The following is a 20557-nucleotide window of genomic DNA, read 5'->3' as shown; positions in this document are numbered from 1 at the left end:
GAGAGATATGTGAGCAACTGATGCCCATCCTATTTATGTTTCACAATAAAAATGTATTGAAAATTTTGCCTAGTAGAGCATCACTTCACACATGGAAGTGCTCCCTTGTTCTTTTCACTGAGAGGAGAATCAAAAACATAATTATTTTAAGTGACTGAATTGTATACATATCTTCTGGTGCCAGGTTAAGCTTGACCTGTATTGTAAAAAGTAAAATTAATGTTGCAAGTGCCACCCAGTGACTGTGATTAACCATAATTTGCATTCTTTATTGAAAGTCGATAGTCTGCATGCTACCAGCTGTGAAATTGTGCAATAAGCAATAATTAAACAATGAAGAAGAGTAAATAGAACTAGTTAGGCATGATTTGGAGTAGTGAGTAGCAAAGGTGACTTTTAAAGTTTTATTAGCACAGAGCAGGAAAAACAAAATACAACCATGTGATCTATGGCTCAGTGAGTAAAGAGTGAACATTTGTAAAAGTCTACTAAAGTCACACTATTGATAGAACAAGAGTATCACTACTGAAGCAAGACTATTCACTAAACTTACAGGACTAAGGGCTTCAAAGCCCATAGGACCATCTCTGACTATCTATCTAACTGCAGTTCACCACCTTTACTGGCAGGACATTTGCTCTTAGAGGCTTGTTGGATTGCTTGGACTTTGGGGTTCTTTTGCAGAGGATTGACAAGTGTGAAAATAAAAGTTTACTGCAGGTTTGTAGGTTTTGGAACTTGCCATTTCATATGGGAACCTCTGGCAGGAATTTGTCTTTTCACTGTTTGCAAGTCTTACTCAATTATATGCATTCAAAATGAGATTGTTGCAGATGTGTACAGCACCACTGCACAGCTACCTCCCTAAGCAAACTTAAAAACTCAGTTTCCCTTTGGACATTACCAACAAATTTTGTGTGGCAATAGCTCAAACACAGCTCATGTATTCTATACATTTGTCAAACACAGAGTGAAGCTTCACTTGTAACAGAATCTTCATTTGCCCTCAGGTTTGAGGACTTCTTCTGATGGTGGTATTGGCCTAGGTTTAGCAAGTTGGCCAGGCTTAATTTCAGGCATTTTTTCACCATGTCTGTACACACTTACAGTGACATCCACTGTCTCCCCACCATACTTGTTCTTGACATGGATGCTGTATTTGCCTGAATCTTCTGAAGTCACCCCCTTGATGGTTAAACTGGCGTATTTCCCCTGTTCCAGTGAATACGCATAGTGCTCATCAATTTCAAAGGCCTTGTCATTCTTGAACCAAACCACTTCAGGGTCAGGATTTCCAAATACAGTACAGGTCAGATTCAGTGTCTGAGGGAGATAAACAGAAGTTTGAGATCAGTATTTGTTTAACCTCTGTATTACTTTTAGGCATTTTTTATTCTTAGCTAATTAAACTAAGACATGATATCATATTCTTGAAGACTGAAAAGTAAAGTCCCTAATATTTATTTTTCCCTTGATTCAGACTTTCCACCATCTCACCAGTAACTGTGATACAGTAATAGCCTCAGGGTTGCAGTGTCTGAAGATGGTAAGTTGGACTGTCATTTCAGTCCTGCCTGCAGGAGACTCCTGACAACCCATTAGTCTGACATGAGGTTCAGGCAATGATAGTTTTAAAAACATCCTTGAAGCTTCCCTGTACACAGCAGGGAGGAGAACTGAGCAAATCTTTTCTAACCAAGGCCTCCTGAGGTTATTGCTTGAGATGATTTTAAAAAAAAATCACTTAAAAATAGAATACATAACATGAATCACTGGACATTGATTCCAGCTGTGGCTGACTGGAAAAGTGGAAATACTTTATAAAGAATAAATAATACATAAATACTGGTAAAATGCTCTTAAAATCATAGAATGGTTTGGGTTAGAAGGGACCCTAAGTATCATCTGCTTGCCATCCCCCTGCCATGGGGAGGGACATCTTCCACAGGCAGGGACACCTTTCACTAGACAGGGTTGCTCACAGTCCTGTCCAACCTGGCCATGTGTTACATGCATGTGAAGCATATTCAGAAAATAGCTGACATTATCTAATGGACCATCCTGGCAGCTTAGCATTTCTCAATGACTGAACTGAGATTTGAGGAGCTTGTAAAATTTTCACGAGCATTCTTCCAAATTTTTATAGATGTACTGCTGAACCCAATTTTGACCACCCTCTAAGTGTGTGTGTGTAAACTTCATGTATTTAGGTACAGTGATCACAGAAAAAAAGGAAAGAAACAGCTGAAAACTCACTGCATAGAATTTGGCAGATAGAGTCACCTTAAGGTGACCAGATAAAGTCACCTTAAGAATTCAACATATGCAGCATTGTGTTTGGAAAGAAAAGAAAAAAGAAAACAGGAAAAAATAAAACAAAGACCCTACTGTTAACAACCCCAAACTGACAATTTCTACCAGAATTGTTCCTTATATTCTCTCCACATTCCCCTTCAGGGAATGAACATACTTGAGGAATGTTTTTCTTGATTGACGATGACTGAATAGGTGTGATATAACTCAGAGTAAAAATAAAACAGGAAGAAGTTTTCAGTGATCAAAAGCCACATATGTTCACAAATAGAAGTGGTCTTGGACAATTCATGCATCCGAAGTCAGAATGCTGAAGGAAGATTTGCATACTAGGGGTTACAACGTAGTGGCAAGCTAAGTCAGTGGGTATTCTTGAAGTGATATTGTGTAGGAGGCAAAGTCAACTAATAGCATACAGGAACTAGACTTACTATAAAATATTTAAAGGACTGATGAGGCAAACACAAAAACAAAATTTTGGGAAAGTAACCTTGGGTCTAATAGAGTGAGTTTTATTCTTTCAGTCCTTTTTGTAACATGAGCAACATTTAATTACTATTGCTCTCAAAAGTGACGTCATTTAAGAGGAATTAATAATTAAATCATAATAATTAATCAAGTCTCAATAAGTCGGTATTAAAAACTTATCAGATATATTCCACAGTCATTTTAGATAATTTGGGTCTATTCTACTTATGAAATTATAGATTTGAACTAAAAATAAAATTATTCTCCTGCTTTCAATTTCATGAAACCATTTGCATTCCCTCACCTTTTGATATCAAAGTAAACCTCTCACACTGCTCAGCATGACAAAAGCTGTCCTTACCTTCCCATCCATTATAGTAACAACATCAGGCAAACCACCAATGACTTTACCACGATCTAGGGGTTAAAGAAAAATATGGTAATCATATGAAGTTTAGACCTCAAAATTACTCATTTCTTAATGATTTTGGAGTCATGACTCATGGCTTTTTTTCTGCCTTTTTTTTAATCTTTAAAAAAAATACAATTTTTGTGATATTATGGGAGGGGTTTAATGTGTTGCATAGTCAGTCCCTTTAGATTTTTTTTGCCAAGATTTTGGTACAGCATTCTAAACTGATACACATAACAACCTTGAAGGTACTGCTGAGTTTGACAGTTTATGTTTTGGGCCCAGAGCAAAGTAAGGAGGGTGCTTTTAGCATCTTAGTGGTATCCAAAATCTAAGGAAAAATTTTTTCTGCCACAGACTTTGTGGGCAGAAGCATCATGTCATCACCAGGGAATTGATATAATTTCCAGTACTCCTACAGTCCCTAACTGTAATGAGCTTCCCCACAGTCTGGGTCTCAGCAAGTACTGCAGAAGAGGCAGACAATTTTTTACTTAATAGATAGATCCCAATATTCAGTATTCTCAGAAGCTTTGAGACTCAACACCTCCTTGTATGACATACAATTCACATTTCACCAAATCTCTGCAGACACAAGAAGTTACAGTGGAGGCTTACAAAATATGTGACGTGTTTAGTGCGTTTCCATTGCAATTAAAGACAACTAAATCCACAAATTACTGTTGTTATTGCAATATATTGTGCTAACAGAGGATTTCTGCAGCCACAGAACTCAGTAAGTTATGGCAGCATATCATGATAAATGCTTTAAAAAGAACACTAGATCACATTGTAAAACAGCTATGATAAAATGTAAAATAAACTTACTCTTCTCAGCAAAAGCAGCTGCCCTAAAGTTGTTGAGAAAGAAAGAGAAACATATAATATTATTGATGAAATTAATAATAAAATATATTTTGACACAGCTGACACTGTTGCTATGGCATTAAAATACAAAAGATGCAGCACTTACTTGAGTCGCTGGAACTCTTCATATGCTTCATCAAAAGCTATAACCAAACAATTGAGAGAGTTATTTTCCATGAACATAACTTGCATTGGGGCTCAATAAACATTTAAACACATACCCATCTTAAAATCCCTTTTAAAACCTGTACAGTGTCACACAGTAGCACAATTAGAAACCAGACCCTTGAAAACTAACGCAGCTGGTGTTGAAAACAGATACAAGACTAAAAAGATAATAAGTTATAAAACTTAGCTATGACTGGTTTTGATCAAAGATTATCTGTTTTTACAGTAATTCTTCTATTTCCAATAAAATCTGCATAATCTATGAAAAGACACAATACAAATCTGATCTAATAAATATACCTTGCCCAGACAGATCAAGTGTGCGTTTGAAGGTTTCCTTGCCACCAAAGATTTCAAAGGTGTAGTTCCCCTTATCCTTTTCAGTGGGTTCACGTATCTGCAACCAGGCAACATCTTCTCCACCTCCAATCTTCATCTTTTCACCAGAAGAAATCTTAGATTCCCTGGGGACAAAAAAATATTTGTAGAGATGAGTTTGAGTCTTTTCCTGTATGTTGTCCATAGGAAACCATCTATAAAAAAGTCTCAAATGATAACATAGTATTCCTAAGCTATAAATAGATTGCAACTAATGGGCCCATTTTTCCAGAATACTCTTTGCTTCTGGGAGGGAGTATCTAACACTTTGAAAATATTAGCTTGAGTTTTCATTTCCAAGATTCATTTGTTCACCCTTTTCTCATTCTCTTACCCTCCTCACACAGAGCTATGCTTACATCTGTATGCACATACATGACTCTGTGTGAAAAGGCTTAGGGTTCTGTACACTTCATCCACAGTAAAATATAATACACAGGGGTTGTAAATTATAGGCGAATCACCTTTTTTGATGAAGGAAAGATGTATTTCATTAACTTCAAAAATCAATTAAAAAAAGGTTTGTGTAAAATTACTCTTGCATCAAGTTGAAGTACTGTTTTTGTTTTTAAAAAAACAAGAAAAAATTTATTGACTCTAGATGAGTAATAAAAGCTTTTTAAAAAACAATGACACTAGCTTGACTTATCATCACTTCCTAGTTAAGGAAAAAGGAAATGCTCTGCAGATTCAGATCAGGTGGTCTCCTTGTCCACAGTTGAACAGAGGAAACAGAAGAAGCTATTTAATGAGAGCATATAAACCAGACCATTTTCAATGGCTCAAGGAGAACTTTCTTCTTTCACTCATTAACTACTGAAATACTTCTTTCCATTCTTCCTCCCCAAGCATCTTTAGCTGGAATTTTTTATAAATGAGGTCAGTTTTAGCTTTTTCTTGATCACTCATTTTATTTGCCTAGACAGAAGTGATTTGACTTCATAGTTAGAATTATTTTGATGGTGAAAAAGTATTTTTACCATTTTCCTTTCTTTAAGACAACTTCATTGAGTTCAGCCTACCAAATCAGATTCCTGGATAGAAATGGCTATATATTAGAAAATATTACATATAAAGTTTCCCACCATGCCCTGAGTAGACAATGAATACTAGGTCTAGGACTTGTATTGTATTTCATGCTATGCAAGACAGTGGATAATTAAATGCTAGCGAGAAATTTACATGGTGGGAAAAAAAAATTAAAATAATGGGTTGTGTAGCATTTTAATTTTTCCAGGAAAAAAATTTTCTATGACTCCATTTAAAGGAGATTGGAAGTTGGGACAGGTTGGTCATTTGGTTGGTTGGTTTTGGTCTTTTATCTTTAACAGCTCTGATTATAGTCATTGTATTCATATAAGAATTGAAATGTGGCACTTGGTGCCATGATCTAGTTGAGGTATTAGAACATGGGTTGGACTCGATGATCTTAAAGGTCTCTTCCAACCTAGAATTTCTGTGTGATTCTGTGTGAAATTTTATTAATTCAGAATCTCTGTTCAATGATCTTCAAGACAATCAAAGTGTAAGACATTATAAACTCTTAAATAATCAGGGGGTTCTCTATGTAAATGCAAATGTAAATGCAAATGTAAATGTAAATGTAAATGTAAATGTAAATGTAAATGTAAATAATATAAATATACTATTTATAATAATATTATATTTCCATATTAGCCATGTAGCATTCTTTACTTTTATACTTCTATGAAATGGATAGTAAAACAGACTGTCACTTTTAAAACTCAAGCAGATACAGTAAAAGGCAGAGGCAATTTTGTTTTATTTTCCTTGTCATCACACTCATATCACTATTATGAAAGAAGAAGAACTTTGTAAATACATAGTCTGAGATATAAATACAATTGCACAGCCTTGCAGAAGTGTTCTTGAGCTCCCTGGATGTGATAATTGATGCCCTGATTGTGTTCCTGTCTTCATAGAAAGCATTGCAAATCTAGGACAACACATTGATAAGCCAGACTATTCCTGTCTGAGTCAGACCGGTTCACTGAAGAATGTGGAAGTTGAAACTTCTTGAAACTTTTTAAAATCCTTCAAATATTAACTGCAGTTTCAAACAACTGAGGGCTTGACATAACAAAACATTTGAACACATAATTACCTGTAAATAGATTATTTGACTGTCTCCAAAGTCAAAGATTAATGTAACATGAGAGTGGAAAACTATTCGCAACTTTAAATCTCATTTCCAGCCATAATCTCAGCTCTGAGGATTATTCTCAAGGTATCCTGTGCCCCATTGAATATCTTTTCAAAGAGGATTATCAAAATTAAAATATTTTTGGTTACTTAAGACTGTATCAGTTTGGAAAAAAATAATTCTAATACAGGCTTTTATTAAACTGTGAGTGCAGGTCCTTGGTATTCACCTAGAACTGGATGAGTTTCATGCACTTTAGAGAAAGGGCAGCCCTGAATCAGAAACTTTGCCCAAATATTTTGCTATCTTTTAACTAGTCAGATAATACAACAGAAGAAAAACAGCCCTGTGTTGAATAAGAGAACACAATACAGTAAATTCCTTTTTTCTGTCTGTTACAGCCCTCCTGAGGGTGTTGGGCGAGCCTTTTAATATTTCTTTTACCTTATGTACTTTCCATGTTGAAAGAGAATATACTGTTCTGGAAAGAGAAATTCATTATTTTGTTCCAATTCATAAATTAATGCCATGGAATAGTAAATATTAAATTGTAAAGACAGTATTTTTTCTCAAATAAAATTGAAAAAATATTCTCATATACCTGTGGTACCAGCTGACTTTCATTTCTTCATTGTAGTATTTCAAGAAACACTGGAGCCTTATTCCTTCCTCAGTGCAAAGAATCTTCAGTGGAGAGGCTGACTTACCTAGATTACATAGAGAATATGGGGATCAAATAAGAGAGATAGTGGAATGAACAGGAAATGGAGGAGTGGATTATTTGTGCTGTCTGGACAAAAGAAAATTCAAGACCTGGGTCATGATTTTCAAGTATCACAGAGACAATTGCCATACCTCTCAGGGAACATGTGCTGATTTATATCAGGTGAAAGTTCAGTATAAGTTTATGAGTTTATTGTCATATACAAGCATCACGACTGGCAAGATCCATTGTGAAATAATAATCTAATCATGTAATTGCCATGAAAGAGTAGTATAACGATTCTATTTGCATAAAAATTTTATTCTTGTGAAAACCCTGTTCTTTAAGGGGAAAGAACAGCTTCTCACTGGGAACAGATTCAGAACGTCCTTCTCTCTATATCAAGGTTCACTTACGGATAGAAACCAGGAAGAAAATTATTGCTGCAACAATTTCACAGTATCTAAACCAAACAAGTCAGGTGGAATAATACCTTATTCCCTTTTAACAGTGCCAATTAGCAAGGTCAAAACTGCCTGTTCAGAAAATTATTAATGCCCATAATAATATACCATTGGGATTCTCAGAGATTTCCCACTTAAAATAACAGTTTTCTGTCTCAGCCTCACATGACTTCAAAATAAAACACTACACAAAAATTCAAGACAGCATTTACTTACCACTCATTCCACTCAATGCTAGCATTATATCATCATAAACTGCAAAGAGAAAGAAAAAAAAAAGGAAGAAAATGTACCATCAAATTTCAATCAGAATATAGCTTTTTATGTTCAGTTTAATTAAAGCAATATGGGTAATCTTCATATCCTTAAGCAAAGAAAACCATTAAATTGCAACAGGTGTAAAAGACAAATTGGAAACTGTCTGTGTACAGCATATGAATTCTATGCTATGTCACTCAGTATCTCAGCCTTTTGTGGAGTCAGCTGTCTGGTACCAAATCTTTGTCTCTCTCCCTTAGGCCAGCAAAAAGAAAAAAAAAGTCATTAAAACTGAATAGTTCACATTCAAAGGAGAGTGCAAGTGAAAAAGAAATTATCTCATTCTTGGCAAAAACAGTTTCACCTTCTCGCTGTAGGGTGGCATTTGACAGAAATTAAGTCCTTTAACAGCAAGTGAAATAAAGCAGGTATCATATCAAGCTTTTGAAATATCACAGAGCTGATGGGTTTGCAGCAGGAGAGAACCCCAGAGACAAGGGCATGAGAGTGAGGGACCCTTTCATAGCAGAAGAATCATATTGAATGACACACTGTGTAAGATGAAAGGAAAGAACCACCATAGTCTAAAGAATGCATAGTCAAGTCTGAAGGATGCTTATTCAACACTGGTGAATTTTTATGAAAATAGTAGACAGAGAAATGTGTGAAGTTCAGAAAATACTACTTATATATTTGTTCTGTATTGATTTATATATGCACGTTTGTCTCAGCTAAAAAAATCATGATACAGTTCCATAATTTTTTGCTATCTCCAGTATGCTTCTACTAACACCTTGACATAAAGACATGAATTGCTTATTATATATACCTTACATTACAGGTGTCGGAGAAGGTAGGGTTATATTAACCATACCGTCTGAATGAGGCTGGGGGTTTTTTTCTGAGAAAATAATGGGCAGAATTAATGCAAAGGAAAAGCACCTGGGAGACTATCAATTGATAATACAGCCTTCTGCAATAAACCACAGCTTAAGACTTCAGCCTGATACTCTTGTTACAGATACTTCCTCCATCTGCTGAAAAGGAATGTTAAGATTTCTGTTAAACTGAGTCAATTTTTTAACACATCTTTCTCCTCCTATTAGGAGCTGAGCAAAAAATATTCATTATTTAGAACAAATGTCTACATGTGGTTGGGATGAATGTAGATTCACTTTGGCCTGTTTGGTGTGACCTAAGGAAATATATCCAGGGAAGCACTCTTCACCAAAGTTAAGTAAAATTCACTCATGTTGGCAACATATCAGTGTTTGTTATGCACTCAGAATCACAGAATATTGTGAGTTGGAAGTGACCTACAAGAATCTTGAAGCCCAAGTCTTAGGTGAATAGCCCATACAGGGATCAAACCCACCACCTCGGCATTATTAGCACTATGCTTTAACCAACTGAGCTCATCTCAGGGTCAAAGTAAACAGACATTTTTAAGTGAAAAAATATTAAATGTAAATAGAATTGCTGTATCTCACTGTGATGTCTGATATTAAACAAAACCTTTTCTAAATATCTATCATGCATCTATTTTAGATTATAGTCTCTTATTTGCATTTAACTTCATTTGAATGTCAGTGGATACTGAGCTTGAAGTAACTTGCCCCACAGAATAAGCAGTCTTCCCTGCTCCTGCTTGACTGCTCTTTTTATCCTTTATGTTTCAAGGCTAACTCCACCATTTAGGAGAGCCATTTTCTGGTTTAATAGGGCAGTTTTCATGGGTTTGCTGGTTGACATTTTCAAAGCCTCCTGGACCCATAGAATCAGATACTGTGAATTCTCTAAACAGGCATTTCACTGTACATTTCAAGGTGAGCAACACAGTTTGCCATACCTGAAGTATAGTCACTGGAAGCCCTGACCATATGAGGGAGACCTACTGACCCTTTTGTTTATTCCAGTGGTCAGGATACACATACACAAATCCATAGACTAAGGGAATATCTGTGTATATATCAAACGGCAGGAAGGGAGGAGGTGATTAATGAGAATATATTGCAAAGTGAGCGTGACATAAATAGTATGGAATAAGGGAGAGAAATTGTACTGGTTTTGCCTGGAATAGAGTTAATTTTCTTCATAGCAGCTTTACGGTGCTGTGTTCTGGATTTGTGACTAAACCAGTGTTGGTAACACAGGGAGGTTTTAGCTGCTCCTAAGTGCTTGTACAATGTGGAAATCTTTTATTTCTTCTCCTCAGACTGCCTCCCCAAGAGGAGGCTGGGGGTGCACAAGAAGTCAGGAGATGACACATCCAAGAACAATTGACCCCAAGTGACCCAAAAGACATTTCATACCATATGATATCATACCCAGTATAGAAAGCTCAGGGAAGAAGGAGGAAGAAAGGAGCATTTGAAGTGATGGTGCTTGTCTACCCAAGTCACTGTTACATGTGATGGAACCCAGCTTTACGAGAGATGGCTGAACACCTACCTGCCCATGGGAAACAGTGAATGAATTCTTTGTTTTGCTTTGCTTGTGTGCACAGCTTTTGCTCTACCTATTAAACCATCTTTAGCTCAACCCAGGATTTTTTCACTTTTCTTCTTCCAATTCTCTCCCCCATCTCACTGAAAGAGAGTGAGCAAGAGGCTGTGTGGGGCTGAGATGCCAGCTGACACTAACCCACAGAACAGTTTTATAATTTAGAATCAAAAGCACACTCGGCCCCTACTGAGAGTCCCACATGAACATAGCACTTTGTTGCTTTAGGGTTTTTTGTAGATATTAAAGCTTAAGAAACCTGAAGAGTGACCTCCTATAAAATGGAGTGTCTGTCTGGTTAGAAAGATACTTCGTCTCCTGCCTGTCAAAATGCTTGAGATTAATCACAAAAATGCCCAGTGTCACCCCTCCTAAAGTGCTGATCTGTAGTTCAGGTCTCTATAACATAAGAGAAATGAAAGTCAAAGAATGCTAAAAATATATGCAAATTTGCCATTTGCAAGGATAGATCTTTGACACCTCTGGAGAACATGTGGAGATCATTATTCCATTACAGTAGATTGAATGTTACCTTTTCCTGATAATTCAAGAGAAGATACATCATGACCTCTATCATCTGATAGTGTCGCCTTATAAACTCCTTCATCTTTGCGAGACAGCTGCAAGGAAAACACAAGATATGTACTGACAAACTTGATAATACTACATAGTACTCAATTTGCTCAACACCTGCACAATTTTCTAAATAAAACAACAGAAATTGTACTGTCTTCTGGATAAATAATCTTACTAGAGAGGAGATGGAAGCTATGAACTGCTGTTTCATGCTTTTAAGAATGGAGATGCATTTAGTTCTTAAGCCTAAAATTTATTCTGATTTCAGTTCAATTTCCTCTAGAGACCATGAGGTTTTTTGACTTGTTCCAAAAAGACAGGATTGATCTTGGTCAGTAGAAATTACAAGCACTGTAGTAAGATGTAACAAGGCATAACTGCAACCTACACAAACTTTAGAAATCTAATTTTTCTTCAACAAAAATGATTATTTTTTGAATTATGTAAATCATAACAGCAAATCTATGTCCTGTAACATCAGCTCCTTCATGCTGCTTGCATTCAAGCAGCACCTGTAGCGAAATTATATCTATTCTAAATAATTAATTCAGACTTTATATTCCGAAATCTATCACAGGGATATTGCATTAAAGGCAGTAGGGATTTGGGGTTTTGTGGGTTTGTTTTAATTTCTTTTAAAACCTGAATGAAAATATACAAACATTTATATACAGATTGGAGATGACTTAATGCTTAGACTTATACAAATCCAGAAGCACATAAACCGTAGCAGAAATATAATAAAATTTAATGACAAGTAACAAGAGCGATCCAAGACAAGTAGAAACCACCCTCCCCAAGAAAGTCTACTCAAGAAAAAGGAAGTAAGTCAGTATCCTCTTTCAAAGGAAATGAAGGAAGTAAATTAGAAGAATATGAAGCCAATAAATAAACTATTTAGATGTAATGCACATTACTGAAAGCAGAAAATCTCATTCTGGTAGGTTTTGTCACTTCACAAAGGCAGCAACTATGCAAGTTAAGGTTTCAGATAGAAGTTGGGTTATCATGTTTGCATAAAGATAAATCTTAAGAAGCCATAAACTTCAAACTTATTTATTTTAGGCAATAAAACTGAAACACTGTTAAAAATGAGGTGCTTGAACAAGTTGAAAAATTAAGGAGTAATAATAAAGAATGAGGTACAGGTCACCCAAGGACTCTGAAACAACTTAAGCATGAACTATGAGCTGATTAAAAAAAACAGATACTTTTTGCTAGCAATAGTTATTCACCAGCTAATTGAAGAGTAGAAAATATGTCTTTTCTTACAACTGTTCATAAAAATCATGATAGCTGGCTTGCTGCTTTGTCTGGCAAATCTACAGTGTGTCAAGCAGAAGCTGTCATTTGTAACTGGCAGGCAATACAGTACCTTGGGAATACTGAGGTGACATTCTCCCTTCTGAAGATCAGGCAGCTCCTCAACATCAACCCCAGAACCATCCTTATACCACTTAAAATCAGTCTCCTTCTTTGTGTTTGCAACCTGTACAACAGAAAAGGCACATAAGCCTAGCTATGTCCTGAGGAAATGTATTGCACTGTGGGAAGCCACACAGGTACTTTCAACATATGAAACCATTTTTTTTATAACACATGTCAAATAAAGCTAAGTAAAAAACCAATTTCAACCAAGTCCTACTAAGCAAGTCTCAGTCCTACAGTGTTTCTTTGCAGCACAGTATAGAGGTTACAACTTCAGAGCCCTGTAAAATCCTTAAAGAAAATCCCAGCAATCTCTTCCCTTAAATGGTTTTTCACCCTTGCTCCGTGCTTTTGGTTTGTCTAGAGATAGCTGTGGAAGAAGTATCTTTCAAATTAGAGCTTCTGAACTCTCCTTTATCTTTTTGTGTTTGCCCTGTGACTCCAGAGAGCTGTAACACAGAACTTAGGCCCTATCTTAGTCTTCGGCCAATTTGGAGATTTATCCCAGCTACCTAAGCAATATCTCCCGTGGATAAGTTGTAGGAAGCAACTGAAATCACTATTCTGAAAGCATCCCAGACTTCAAAACTGTGACCTGCACCAAAAATCCTTTTTTATTTTACCTTCTACGTTGAGTCCTATGGGACAGACAAAGACCTGAGGAACCTTACAAATTGCAGTCTTTCCCAACAAAAATGGACTTAACAACATAGTGCATATGCAGAACAGCTGTTTGAAAGCAAGACTTTTGCTGTAATAGCAGCAATTCATTGAAACAATACTTAATAGACTACAGCTGTACCTGAAGTACTGTTCTAATTTTGATATAAAAACTGTATATTGGATACACTTGAAGTATTGCTGGATAAACTACCTCAAACTGTGTATTCAAGTAAGCTAAAAGTGCAGTTTTTTTTAGGAACCCCATATATTTTTACCCTCACTTTCAACAACACTGCTGTTTATCTCCATACCCTTCTAAAAGTCATAAAAGTGCAATGGTATTTTCATGTGTAGCCTGAATTCCCAGTCATTGTGGCTTTGGTAGAAAGACAGAGCTGGCAAGATATTTCTCAGTCCCCAGGCAGTTGTTTTAAAAAGGCTCCTTAAAGAAAAGGCAAAAAACAGAACAAATTACTAGAGGGCAGCCAGGAACTTGATACAGGTCTGCAATAGTTTTCAAGTGGCTTGCTTGAAGGAAAAAAACATGCACCAATTTCTAACCCTTTTATATTAGAGAAGTCATTCCATAGAGGAGCAGCTCTATGAAATTTCTCTGTAACGGTGACAAATAAGAGGGTCTTCGATACTCATTCCTAGCCATCTCTATCAGACATGCTCAAATTAATCACATCTATTCTTGCTTAATAGCCAGCATGGTTGCTATGGATCTCTGACAGTATTTGAGATCACCACCTGGCCCAAAGCAATGACTTGCTGAAGAAAAGTGAGCAGCATTTTACACTTACCAGTAACTACAAAGTGACTGTTCCTGTAGTCCTATGACATGAGTGGCAATTTTATTTGAACAAAGCCCGAAGGAACAAGCCTTTAATGCTTTTCAACAATTTTTCATCAAAGACTGTTAGCACTCAATCTGACAATAAATAGACTGAGTTTCAGACACATGCAATTTGCAGTGCTGAAGTTATTTCATAATGGCATTTACTATGAAATGTTATGTTTTTCACTGTTTAGCCACACACCAAAAATCTTGCTTTTAACAGACACAGTACAAATAAGGGCCAAAGTTGTGCAAGAGCAAGTAGCTTCTGAATGTTCTGAAATTTAGAATTACTAGAAGTAAAATGACAGTAGCTGCTAGCATAGGAAGAAAAACAAACACAAAACAAAAACACCATCAAATTAACTTTCAAATGGACAACTGTGTTCCACTGACATTGAGGGGCTACAATACCAAGAACATGATCATTAATCCCAGCTAATTCAGAATTAAATACTAAGTCAATCCAAAGTCAATCAGGTCCAATCATATAGAAAATAAGGGATATATGAGGTAATATTTGGTATACTCTTTTATAACACCATCCATATTTCTACATCATTTCTGTTATGGGCCTGGATCATACAGTCAGTCCTTTGCCCTACGCAAGCTTCCAGTTGACATGATTTCCTGGCTTCCCTGTGCCATGCAATGGCTTTTAAAATAGCCAAGGTAAAATGCCCTCTCTTACAGATACTTCCTTCACATTATCCCAGGCTCTTAGAAGAGGCAAAAACTCCCTTGACAATTTTTTTTTTTTTGCAGAGGTAGAAGTAGAGACCTGCGTCCAGTATTACGATATGGTCTGAGATGGCAGAGATTATTCCTTTATTGTTTTTATTACCACAGAAATAGTGTGGAGTGGCCACACCTCTGACTTGTTTGTCAGGTGTCTGGAGTTTGAAGGACAAACCCGGGCTTTGTTTTTCAAACTCTTCCTGTGTATAAATACAAGTTAAACAGCCATAAACAACAGTTCCATGTGAACCTAACGGCCAGTCACATACTAACAGTAACAAACATTATAAGGTCAATAGCATAGTTAAAATGATGAGTGTGCAAGCAGCCCACATCCTAGATTTCATTTACATAAAATGTTCTGACCTTGTGAACAAAAAGCACACTGGTGAAAAGCAAATAATCAGATGCTCAGCCTTTCACAGCTTCAGTGCTATAAACAGGCTTGACAGTCAATGAAAGAAGGATAATTTCAGATTAATTTGTAGAGAATTAACACTAGCAAAACTGGTTCAGCAACATTAAATTCCCCATGTGAATGATAGGATAAGCAGGGTTCATGCCTGAGGCACATGCATGTGGAGATTATAAAGTACTCCAGCAAAGGTCCTGTGTTAACTAATGACTGTTGAGCCCTAAAATGTGAGCACATGGAAGGGCAGCTTCAGTACCAAGTCAGTTCTGCTGGGAATTGAGGTTAAGGGTGTCCTAGTTAATGAGTAGGAAAAAAAAAAGAAGTCCCACAAATCTGCATGCAAATTGCTCATAAAGAATGATTCAAGTTAGTCTAATTATAAGTCAAAAGTTTTTCAAAAGAAGAGGAGAAAATTGGTACAAAATAATCCATATTAGAGTGAAAGAGACTGAAGAAGAGTTTGATGCCTGAATTCAATTTACTTAGTTTTTCAGACCTCTAATTGGTCACTCTAGAAGAACAAAACAAATGAAAATTTATCTGTTCAGAAAGGTATTTAAAGATGTTAATAGCAGAAGGTACACTGAAATCAATATACATTATCGTTACTTAAGATTCAAAAGTCATTAGCCAAAAATAATTTAAAAATCATCTTTTATAACGTTAATACTAGAAGTCCTTGTAGCACATTTGATTACAGTTGATTAAATAACAGACTATTAGAGAAATAAGAAAACAGTGAAGAAAGATTTTGAACTCTGGCTTCTTTTAGCCATTTCTAAGGAAGAAGAAAAGGGATACATCTTAAGGAATGTATATTTTCTGTAAATTATTCTTATGGCTCATAATTTTTATAAACAATTGGACCACCTAATAATACATTTAGAAATTTCCTATAATTTTGTTTTTGTTTTCATTAACACTACTGCTGAAGAATAGTATGTCATAAATGTTCATATTCAAATTTTCCAAATAATAAAAAATAGTTTTCATATGAAACTTTTGGTTTTAAAGGTATCTAAGTAATTTTTTACATTTTTCTACCTCAATTCTTCTTCAACATATTCTAAAAAATAATTTCAAGTACATTTCCTTACCTTACAAGAAAGTAAAACTTCACATTCCTCTGTAACGTTCCAATACAAAAACTCTGAGAAGTGGGGACCTAAGAAACAAAACAATCTTAAAGCAACGTTTAGAATGAAGAGTAGCAGGAAAAAACAGTGAAAGAAAGAAAAAAGATGACAATTTCAACATCCTTACACAAGAACAAGAGGGAACGCCTGAACTACCCATGCACTAGAAGGAAAATCCTGCAAGTTTTTATCGTAATTACCCAGTGTCTACATTACAGCTTAGGAACATGAATCTCATCTCTGAATCTGTATGAATCAAGTAATTTTCCAAAATATAACATGGTGAGTGAGAAAAATTACTGTATTGAATATCTTTGCGTCAAATTGACAACTAAGCAGAGGAAAGAAACAAAGTAGCTACAAACAAGCATCCAAATAATGTATTTAATGTAAAAACAACACGACAAACATTGTTTGCCCAAATAACATAAAGCTTAAAAACATGTTAAATCTACAGGCAGCACAGAAAATATTGCTTTTCCCCCAACCTACAAAGAAATACATCCTGATGAAAATTTGCTGAACACACATGCCTTTTTTAAATTATTGTGTTTACTTATCTTAATAAATGTACATGTCTTTGTGATGGCAGGATCAGGGGCCTTAATTCTGATACCCAAACCTGGGAAGTTGCAAAGTCCAAGACTTTGACTTAAATCATTCAGTATTGAAAGATTTTGTCAGTTTATGCCGTAAGTTTTTATTTCTTTCCTAAATCAATTTTAAACAGTCTTCAAAAAATAGAATTACATTGCTTCTGTACAGAATCTTACTAAGATATTAAGATATTTAGGAAATACTTAAGATATTTAGGAAAAAAGTTTTTAATCATTATTGTTACTTTCATCTGGAAAGCCATCTGCTTACAAGTGAAATTTACAAACTAGAGCTCAAGCTCAATTTTTTAAGGATTTCACATGGATAGAATTCTGAATTAGATATCCAATTGGAATTTTCTCATTCAGCTGCAAGCAATATTGATAACGAGTATGTAACAAACTCTACAACTGCATAGCAACTATGCAACAAATATACATTTAGTTCCTGGAATTTTGCCTCAATAGAAACCATTGGGTCAACCTTTTAATCTTCCTTATCTGGCACTACTTGTCTCGTCTGTGTACTCTTCTGTCAATTATATTGAGCAGACAACTTGTATGCTTAAACCAAATGTAATTAAATGTTTTGTTGGACTGGACCCTACAGTAGGCACACTTCTCATGAATATTGAGCAAAGATAACCTCATGTGAGAAGTCTTTTTTTCTCTGCTTAGTGAAGGTTCTGTCACAAATTGACAATGTTGGAAAATAAGATCCACCAAGGTTCAAGTGTCTCCTAAGACTGAACAATATCTTCTAATAAAGAAGAGAAGCTGTAAGTGTTTAGCATTCCCCAGGGATGAATCATCAGCTGCAAACCAGGCCTGAAGTCACCAATCTGCTCCATCTTACCTTGTTTTCTGAGATATTCCTTTCGTTGGAGCTCAGACTCAGCCAATACTCCCTTGAATGCTAAATTTTAGAAGAGGTGAATGAAATATGAGTTAGTCACAAAATTACTCAAAGAATAATTGAAGTTCACTTCGTTATCAAAGTTTCAGTACTTCAATGTTTCAGTGAACATACCATCTCCAATGAGAACTAATGAGGACTGGTTTTTGGCCTTTCCATCCTGAATCTGTACTGTGTAGGTACCTTCATTGTCAATTGTAAATTTTTCCATCACCATTTCTATAATGCCATTTGAACGGTCACAATTTATTTTATGCCTCTGAAATAAATAAATAAGTACTTTAGCATACTGTAAATTACTTATGATTCCTATTGAGTAAATTATATTCCTTCCCCCACAGTCAACCTCTTTCATGTCCTTTTAATTGTAAACTAAGGGAAGAAAACTCTGCTTTTATTTACTTTAGTGCAAAAAGATGCCAGTGGTGACAGAAACCCCTGGGTGCAGCTGCATTGGGAATCCTCAAGTCATCATAATATAGCTGGTTTGTATTTGAAAACAATTGTTTATGACACTGTGCATATTTGAAGAGCCTAACAGCCAGCTTTTAGCTGCCTTACAGCTTCCAGTTAAACAAGGGGGTTTGCTAGGCAGAAGGATTATTCCTTGCAGAGTCCAGAAACAACTGGAAATATTAAATATGGATCTTCAAATAAGATGACACCAAATCTAGAAGGTCATGCCTACTAAATATCTGAGACCTATATAGTAGTCAATAGTGTATCTTATTTTCTCATAAGAAGAAATTATTTTCTTATTTAATGTTAAGTGTAATTTTCAAAGAACACTTTAAGCAAACAACCATGAGAAAAGTAACTTGTGCAAACCCCACAGAGTTTCTGGGACCCAAAAGGGATTGACCAAGTCCCACAAAAGAGAGGTATAATTCTCTCAGGATATATAGTTACTCACTTAAGTGTTCGCAGAATATGCAAAACACCAAATATTGACTTGAATTCAAAGTTAAATATGCCTTTCACTGTTTGTGTCCTTTGCATGTTTGCTTTTTATTAAATATTCCAGAAAGATAAATTATTGGCAATCATCATCATGGAAACAGAAAATTACAAGCTAGTATTGCACAATCTTTGCAGAATCTGTGTTAGAATTTTCAGGTACTGTTTTAGATACAACCATGTTTTACTAATATCCTCTTTTATTCAGTGAGTTACAACTATGAAGACAATTTTCCCCACTGACAGTGATGTTTTTTGAATCTCAACTAACAAACACCTAAAGCTAAGCAAAGATAACCCATAGAAGTTTCTTGGTGAATACTTTCAGGTAAACGACGTGGCCAAAGATATTACATACTAACTTCCAGTCACGATTGCACAGAACAGTAAATGTCACTATCTAGGAGTTATATGCAGTGAATTACTATAGACCCTGTTACTTTTGAACATACTGTTAAAAGGAGACATGATGTCTTATAAATAGAATCCTTTGATAAACCTCTTTATTGGTCTCCAAAAGTAAAAAATGGTACTAAGATAAGAGATAGATAAAATTTAAAGAAGGAGAAGAAAGAAGAAATGTAAAAAAAAGTAATAAAAATGCCACTTATTAAGCTCTCTAGAATCTTATTGAAATGGAAGAACCTCAAAGTCCTCTAAGATCCAAAAGTAGTAGGAATGACCCCACAGATATATTTGCTTTAGCTTTGAGGAATGCATCTTGGCCAGCCTCAAAAACAGACTCACTGTTGTATGGATAACAAGTCTGGAAGAACAGTGTCAAACAGTCAAGATATTTAGCATTCAGTACTGGTATTTTCAAATATATAAATATTTTAAATCTTAATGGAAGTAATGAGGTAATGGAAGAATGAAGAAAAAGAAAATAGGTGGAATTGACAAAGCAGTCAGCTAACAGATTGATCAGAATAATTTTTTAAGGGATATGCATCTTAACTTGGATACGTGATTTCGCATACATACTGCGAAGAAAGATACAATGTCAAAGAATAAGACAAGATAAAATTAATTGGGAAATTAAGTAGAAAATCTACTTCTGTTAGAGTTCATCTGTGAGAGTTAAGGTGATAGGTGAGGGAGGTTAAAAAGAGCATCAATAAACTTACCTAAACTATCAATATGTTCAAATTTCAATGTGCAAAAGTCAAATTCTTGCTTACAGCCTCTTCCCCTCAGAAGTCAAGGACTACACTGGCATTTACTTGAAGAGTTCCCAGGGAGAAAATTAAATTAAATTTTGCCAGAAGCAAAAAAGTTTAAAAAAAAAAGCAAGATGTATGTTTTTATCTGATTCTTTATGACACTTTTCTTTTTATTCTCTAGTTTTATTTAAAAAAAAATTAAAATATTAAAATAAAATAAAAATAAAAGTGATTAAATCGGGCTCAGTTCATTCCATTTTAAGCTTATTTTGAAATCTTACCAAAAAAACTCCCTGCTAGGATCTAGCAGGAAAAATTTATCATTTTAGCCAATGTCATGAATCAGGCCACAATTCACCAGCATAATGGTCTATTGAACATGTTCAGTGACTGTAGCCCAGTCTCCAGACAGGTTTTAGAGTGCAATTAGG

General features: G+C 35.4%; 1 protein-coding gene across 1 annotated transcript in view; it reads right to left on the bottom strand.

Moving 5' to 3' along the window:
• Window positions 1-243: 243 nt before the first annotated feature.
• The window catches only part of MYOM2 (myomesin 2), a 77248-nt gene continuing 56934 nt past the window's right edge, over window positions 244-20557 (bottom strand). The window contains exons 27-38 of the mRNA XM_036381051.2: window positions 18121-18265; window positions 17947-18006; window positions 16456-16523; window positions 12649-12762; window positions 11230-11317; window positions 8154-8192; window positions 7372-7477; window positions 4529-4692; window positions 4167-4203; window positions 4022-4044; window positions 3143-3198; window positions 244-1323 (exon numbers count right to left, since the gene is read on the bottom strand). Coding sequence (XP_036236944.1) covers window positions 997-1323; window positions 3143-3198; window positions 4022-4044; window positions 4167-4203; window positions 4529-4692; window positions 7372-7477; window positions 8154-8192; window positions 11230-11317; window positions 12649-12762; window positions 16456-16523; window positions 17947-18006; window positions 18121-18265 — 1227 coding nt within the window. The 3' untranslated portion in view covers window positions 244-996. The remainder of the gene's footprint in view (window positions 1324-3142; window positions 3199-4021; window positions 4045-4166; window positions 4204-4528; window positions 4693-7371; window positions 7478-8153; window positions 8193-11229; window positions 11318-12648; window positions 12763-16455; window positions 16524-17946; window positions 18007-18120; window positions 18266-20557) is intronic.

This window comes from Molothrus ater, chromosome 3 (genome assembly GCF_012460135.2).
Source record: "Molothrus ater isolate BHLD 08-10-18 breed brown headed cowbird chromosome 3, BPBGC_Mater_1.1, whole genome shotgun sequence".
NCBI lineage: Eukaryota > Metazoa > Chordata > Aves > Passeriformes > Icteridae > Molothrus > Molothrus ater.
The sequence above is the reverse complement of the archived record's forward strand: the minus strand, read 5'-3'. Positions and strand labels throughout refer to the sequence as shown.